Source organism: Callionymus lyra, chromosome 7 (genome assembly GCF_982586985.1).
Source record: "Callionymus lyra chromosome 7, fCalLyr1.hap1.1, whole genome shotgun sequence".
NCBI lineage: Eukaryota > Metazoa > Chordata > Actinopteri > Syngnathiformes > Callionymidae > Callionymus > Callionymus lyra.
The window spans coordinates 4,972,303-4,979,802 of NC_141824.1; the positions used below are offsets into that span (position 1 = coordinate 4,972,303).

General features: G+C 37.7%; 1 protein-coding gene across 1 annotated transcript in view; it reads right to left on the reverse strand.

The window, feature by feature from the left end:
- Nucleotides 1-5,950: 5,950 nt before the first annotated feature.
- psma6l (proteasome 20S subunit alpha 6, like) overlaps nt 5,951-7,500 on the reverse strand; it is a 7,937-nt gene continuing 6,387 nt past the window's right edge. Inside the window, exons 6-7 of the mRNA XM_087794886.1 lie at nt 7,394-7,488; nt 5,951-7,335 (exon numbers count right to left, since the gene is read on the reverse strand). Of these exons, the coding sequence (XP_087651012.1) occupies nt 7,278-7,335; nt 7,394-7,488 (153 nt within the window). The 3' untranslated portion in view covers nt 5,951-7,277. The remainder of the gene's footprint in view (nt 7,336-7,393; nt 7,489-7,500) is intronic.

A 7,500-nucleotide genomic window follows, 5' to 3' on the forward strand; every position in this document is an offset into this window, starting at 1 on the left:
GTGATTTAATTCAATTCAAGTAACGATCCAAACGACACATTATTAAAACACAATGTTTTTGTGGAAGTTCATGTGAAGATGCAGAAAATTGTTCAATTATTTCTCGTTTTTTTTTTTTTTAAACTAATCACATGTTCAAGATTTTTTGTTTCTCTTCGCTCTGCAAATGTATTTCAAATGAAACCAGTACCTGGTTGTGATATTGATGTTTCAAACAAATACCTCGGACCACAGATATTCAGACACACTTGCTCCAGTGAAACAGACACAACAGGAAGTAGCAGATGAAGCGACAGGTAGACTGGGAGCAGGTAGATAGGTGAGGTCAAAGGTGAGAACACTCATACATGTGTGTGTGTGTGTGTTCTGTAGGAGGTCCGGGTCGGCTGCATCACTGCTGACACACTGCTGCTGCTAAATCCAGCTTAGTGCGTCTAAAAGAGTCCTACGAAATCTGCCACAGGGCCCCTAATGCTTGGGCTGCTGTCACCCTCAATCACTCACACACACCTAATCCCCGCGCCGTGACCCGACAAACACACACACACACAGCCTGACGACTCGATTGAGCCCGGTATGGCCGGGCCGGTACCAGGAGACACCAGCCTCCGGGTCAGCGTTTCACAGTGGAGGATGAAGGGGAACGAGGGACCAGTGGAGCGATTGTTGAGGCAGGTGGAGGTGGAGAAACCATAGATTTAGGAAATAGAAAAAGCACCGGCTCAGAGCATACCACTGCCAAGGAGCTCACATTAAGACGTCGCAGTGACAGTCTTTACTCGAGACAACATTGAAACCAAACGTTGTTTTGCAAGACAAACTCTGTCATCACGATCACCGACACACACTGGTACACACAACCAAAAACGGACAAAATTAAACGTCAAAAAAATAAAATAAAAGTGAATACATTCAGTGTAAGATTAAGTATAGAAATTCAATACTTTTTCACCTCACCATGATGTACTTGACAGCGCAGATCGATTGCTTTTCCTTGTTTGTCAAAAGTCTTACATTTAATTTATTTTCTTTTGAATTTTTTGTTTTGACGTTAATATATATATATTTTTTTACAATGAATTGTTTACGTCGAATATTTTTTCCACAAACATTTATTCAGGCGTTGAAAAAAATAAATAACCATGCTTGAAAATTTGATGTTTTTTTTGGAAAATTCCAAAATGTGATTTTGATGCTGCAGGACGAGACGTCACTTTATCACTAAATAAAAAAAGTGTTTTTGATGCTCAAATGTTTTGCTTTGATTTCACGGATCACGTACTGACGCTTCTTAAAAACATCACAACTTAACTTCACGTGTAGATACTGACCGGCTGCTGTCTAAACCAGTGCTGTGACTCAAATCGCATACTTGTGTACTTCAACTTAGTATTTTTAGTGCATCTCAATTCTTAGTATGTAAATGTAGTGATCAGTACACACTAGATTGTTACTAAAACACACACAAAACTGAGTCGGATCGATGGACACTTACTAAATGACTCCATCTTAGTGACGTTGACGTTGTAAACAGAAGTTACTTCACATATATACAGTATATATATATATATATATATATATATGCTGCTACGCACTAACAGGAAATGACGCGACAGTTTCTTCTTCTACTACTATTTAAGGATGATTTCAACCAGCTGTAGGAACACTATCTGTTTGCAGCACGTTTGGTTTGGATATATATATGTATATATATATATATATATATATACGTATACTGACAGGTGTATTTTCAGCATGGTACGAGGACGTCTTCGCTGCTGATACCGTCGTAAATATTTCGCCAATATTTCTCATATTTCTTGATCCAAACCAAACGTGCTGCCAGCAGGTGGCGATAGTGTTCATACAGCTGGTTGAAATCATCCTTAAATAGTAGTAGAAGAAGAAGCTGTCGCGTCATTTCCTGTTAGTGTGTAGCAGCAGAGTTTGATTTGAGACATACTATCTGTGGAGCATTAGTTACTAGTTAGTACGTACACTATCCTGATGATACTAACCAGTGCACTAAGAGAAGTGTGTGATTGTAGACACAGCTCTGGACAATTCACCATCAATAATGAATACATGAAACTACAGTATCAAAGTTAAGTTGCACCTCGTGACGCTTTTCGGCAAATGCTGGGTTTAATGGTTCAAGCCGAGCCTCCAGTTCAAAGAATACAACAAGGTACCTTTTCAGAGACACGTCGAGTTGACGGCTGGGGGCCACATTATACACTGTGACGGTTGTGAGGGGCCGTCAATCCAGAGGAGAGGAGCGAAGAGCTAAAATATGACAGAAAAACTTTGAAGTAAGAAAAGTAAAGAAATATCAGCATAAAATAAACCTGGCTTTGACAAAACACTTTTATAAACCTTTCATTTAAAAGAAACTGATGGGAAAATAAATTATTTCTCTAAAGATGATGTCAATATGATCGGTGGTTAAGAAATTTTCATAAAAGTAAAAAGAAAAAATGGAAAAAAATATCTATATATATTTAGAGTTAATACAATTATAAACGCAATATTGAATTGTACGCTGTCCGAAATAATGTCTACGTTCTACTCTGGCCTCTTGAGGGCTGCATCAATACAGTCAAGGGCCACATGTGGCCCCCGGGCTGCACTTTGCCCAGGTGTGGACTAGAAGAACCAAGTAGCTGTTAGCGGTTAGCGGTTAGCAGTAGCGGTTAGCTTAATACAGAAGTGGTTTGCCTAACATTCGGGAAATAGTAGTCGAAGGTTTGTTTTTAGTCTTGGTCTAAACTGTGTCTCAAATCGCGCACTTGCCTAAGTGCACTGCTTTACAGTACACTGTAGGACAGTGCACTAACTTTCAACAGTGTAGTACTGTCTCAAACTCTGCTGCTACACACTTACAGGAAATGACTCAACAGTTTCTTCTTCTACTACTTATTAACACTGATTGAAACCAGTCGTTGAAAAACGATCATCGACACTAGACAACACTTTTCTCCAAGAGAAACAAGTTGTTAAGTTGTGTTTCATTGTGTTATTATTGTTGTTGTGTTTTCTCGATTTATTTACGTCAGCATCTGCTACGTAGACGCGTCGTCAGTGACGCAGCTGTAGCTAAGTGGTTGCTCGTAGCAACCATGAACCAAAGTCGAATGAAAAGCTCATTTTTTTTCTGGAAAAGTTTTGGCAAAAATGTAATTATTGTAGTATTTGGATATGTGCAGTACACTTGCATCTGTGTGAGGTTCAGAGTAGAGCTGCAGCTTCTACTACATCAGCTACAGAGTTCACTTCCTTCTCAAGTGTGTCCAGCAGGGGGCGATCACCGGGAAGCTTTATTTCAAAAGCGTGTTAATGACTTAATGATCACCGTTTGTATTCTCGAATCATTTTAACTCTCCTTGACATACTGTGATGACATGATGAATCAGTTGATAATATAAGTTTTTCAATTATTCAACATCTTAATTTGACAGTTTATTGGTTTGAGGTGCATGAGTTGTGCTTTCCAGGGTGTCCCCTTCTGCCCCATAAGTGGAGGATTTATCTCTGTCAGATTGAAAGATAAACTCAACAAACTCATCTTGTTTTCATTTAAATGGATGGATGGATGGATGGATGGATGGATGGATGGATGGATGGATGGATGGATGGATGGATGGATGGATGGATGGATGGATGGATGGATGGATGGATGGATGGATGGATGGATGGATGGATGGATGGATGGATGGATGGATGGATGGATGGATGGATAGATGGATGGATGGATAAATGGATAGATGGATGGATGGATAAATGGATGGATGGATGGATGGATGATGGATGGATGGATGGATGGATGGATGGATGGATGGGTGGGTGGGTGGGTGGATGGATGGATGGATGGATGGATGGATGGATGGATGGATGGATGGATGGATGGATGGATGGATGGATGGATGGATGGATGGATGGATGGATGGATGGATGGATGGATGGATGGATGGATGGATGGATGGATGGATGGATGGATGGATGGATGGATGGATAATTTGCCTCTTGTAATAAATACTTGTTGTTCTCTGACGAAATGTACTTTTGTGTGTTTCCACAGGAACAAGGATCAGACGACGACGTGTCACAAGGATTCATCTCCACAGTGTTCTATGCTAGTTAGTATTTGGTTAGCGAGAAGCTAACAGAACAACACGATGTGTAAAAAAATGAAACCTTCACTTTTGATTGTGTATTTTCACAAGACTGAAGCGACACATTCCTAACTGGGATTCTTCTCTCATCTAAACAGATTTAACCTAAAGTGAGTTGACCAGAGTCGCAAAACCTTGAGGGTGGTTCAGGTCCAGGTCCAGGGCCGGGTATTGAAACCTGTTCCATCAAGTACTGATACACGTACCTTCACTACGATACCAGCTGCTGAACTACTTTTCTTCAAGAACCAATCTTTTAAAAAGATCAATTCTAACAGAAAGAAAATTACATCACACATAGTTATCTTGAGTTGATTTTTTCTGCTTCAGTACATTTCAACTCTTAGCTATTTTCTTGAGGTTTTAAATAAATAAATAATTTCCAGGCCTAAAAAAAAAAACTTGCTAACAATTAACAAATCAATCTGATGTTCACTGCCTTCGTCAATTATAAGTGAGTACGTTTTATTTGTTAAACTCTTTCTCAGGTCAGGGTCACAAAGTACTTAAACAACAGAACAATACACAGTTAAAATACATACTTTAAAAGTTCAGGAACCATCAGTAGATTCTGATCCACAGACCTCAGAGCCCGAGCTGGGGTGTAAGTCTGGATCAGATCACTGATGGAAGGTCTGACCATGAATAGATCTGAAAGTAAGAACCAGAATTTTAAAATGATCCTGAAAGAAACTGTCAGCCAGTGAAGAGTTTGAAGGAGAAATGTGAGTTCTTCTACTAGAGCAGCCAGTGAAGAGTTTGAAGGAGAAATGTGAGTTCTTCTACTAGAGCAGCCAGTGAAGAGTTTGAAGGAGAAATGTGAGTTCTTCTACTAGAGCGGCTCAGAATTCTGACTGCAGAGTTTTGGATGAACTTCAAATGATCAGTTTTTCTTCTGAAAAATCTACACATTTAGAAATTCTGATCACACGAAAGTACCAAAACTTGGCCCCAAAAAGGAAGCATGTTTCAATACTTGGTACTCCCGAAAAACTTTAACATTAGTTGCCACAAAATAAGTTCAATACCCAGCCCAGGGCAGGTTGAAAAGTTTTTAACGCACTTGAATTACAAACTACTCACTACATAGAGAACATAAGTAAAAGGGGAACGAACGAAGTCACTTTAAACAATTTGGTCCATAAAGACAAGAATCGTGACAAACACAAATTAACAACTTCTTTCAACTGAAGAAAATAAAGAATTTGTTTTTATGATTATATATTAAGATTCTATACTTTCTTTTCTTGTGACACATTTGCTTGAATATATCGACAAAAAGATAGTTTAGGATAATCATTTAATAAACATTTTTCAAGTGTGTAGATGTATTTGTTTTTTTGTATTTGGAGCTGCTCAGTGACAAGATTCTTCCAGCTCTCCCCACTGAACCTGACACACAGATCCTAAACCTGTCCAGGAACTACATGATCCATCGAACCGGGTTCTGTGTTCGACCGCTCAGCTTCTAATGATGTGTTCACAAATGGTTGTAAAGAAAATAAACTTTACTTAATAAACACTTTATAGTCTCGTTTTTTATGTTTGATACTGAGAGTAGAGACGTCGTGCAGCAGATCCTGGGTCTGATCCACACACGAACACACACTTCATCTCAAAGACTTGTAATTGTCTCCGAGAGCGAAAATAGAATTATTTTAATAGATAAAGTGCAGGTGAGTTCCGACTGTAGGCAAACCTGCCCCCTACTGGTCGTCGATAGTAGCGCAAGAAACTCTTCCTCACATTAAAAAAAAAACTTCTTCACCTCGTATATATATATTTTTTATTATTTTATTCTCGTGTGACTTTATTGACGATAGTTTGCAACATTTATGATGACAGACGTTTCTTGATTTAGAAATAAATCCGTGTTGACGGCGAAGAAGATCAGCTCACGTGTGACCTCTGCTGGTTTGTATGCGAACTGAAGAAAATCTTGTGTATTTTACAACTATTAACTATATTTGATGCAAATTGATATTCATTTTAATTTGAATAAATACACGAGTTGATTCGACACGTTCGTGTTTTGACTGAATTTAGCTCCATGTTTTGTTATCATTTTAAATATTTAAAGATAACTTGTTAATAAAAACATTTTGAAAACTATATTGATGTTGAGAGTTTATTCATTTGAAACTGGGACATATTAATAATACTACATATTAATGGACGTTTTCATGTAAATATGCAAGATTATAGCTGACGGCGAATTTCTACCTTAAGATCATTTGGCATAAATATTGAATATATTTTTTTAAAAACAAGTTTTAACAAATATCAAATGCTTTTTTCAAAATCAGGGTCTCGATTAAAATTGATCACTTTAAAACAAAGTCTATTAAAATATTGTAAAACCATTTTTATGGACGTTATGTTCATATTTTTTCCATCAATACACGATGTTTTGACAAATATCAAACTTGTTTTTGTTTTCATTTTACTCAGGGGTTTGTAAATATTATTTAAAATATATTCTATCAAATAAACGAACAACTATAGCGACATATAGTTACATTCATATTTATTATATTTTCTACCAATACACATGATGTTTTAAAAAATAGCAAAGGCGTTTTTTGGGGGCTGTCAGGGTTTGTTTAAATTTAAATTTAATTAACAAAAAGGTTCCAAAAAATGATTAATTGAGAACTGTATTTTTGTATTATTACATGTATATTTAATATATTTTATATTGAAACACGTTTTAACAAACATCAAAGGTGGTTCTACTTCATTAGGTACTCGCCCTCTAACCGCTTCGCTCGGTAAACCAATAGCGAAGCGGATAGAGGGCTTCCCACCAATTTGTAGAACCTAAGGTTATGATGATAACTCAGGGTTTTTTCTGGGTCAGGGTTTTGTTTGAATTTGATTTATTTAAAAATAATTATACAAAAAAAACTTGATAACTTTATTTTTTGTATAGTTACATGTATATTTAATATATCTTATATCGAAACACATGACGTTCTGACAAAGGTCAAACGCTATTTTTAGTCAAGGTTTTGTAAAAGTAGGATGACTTGAAGAAAATAAAAGGATTATTAAAAATACTCTTATTTAACGGATATTTCAAGTCGTGAGTTTCGGACGACGGTTCTACTCCCGTTCTGCGATGGCGACGAGATGAGCTTCGATCTCCGCTTCAGAAAGAGTCCTGGAACAACAAGGGGCTCAGATTCCAGACACAACGTTAAACAAAGTTCCACCATTACCTGAACTTGGGTTGAGCTTTAGTGACCACGGCCACCTCCAGCTCCGCGGCCTTGAAGTCGGTGGCGAGCACGGAGGAGAGGCAGGACACGGCGAGCTGGAATCATCA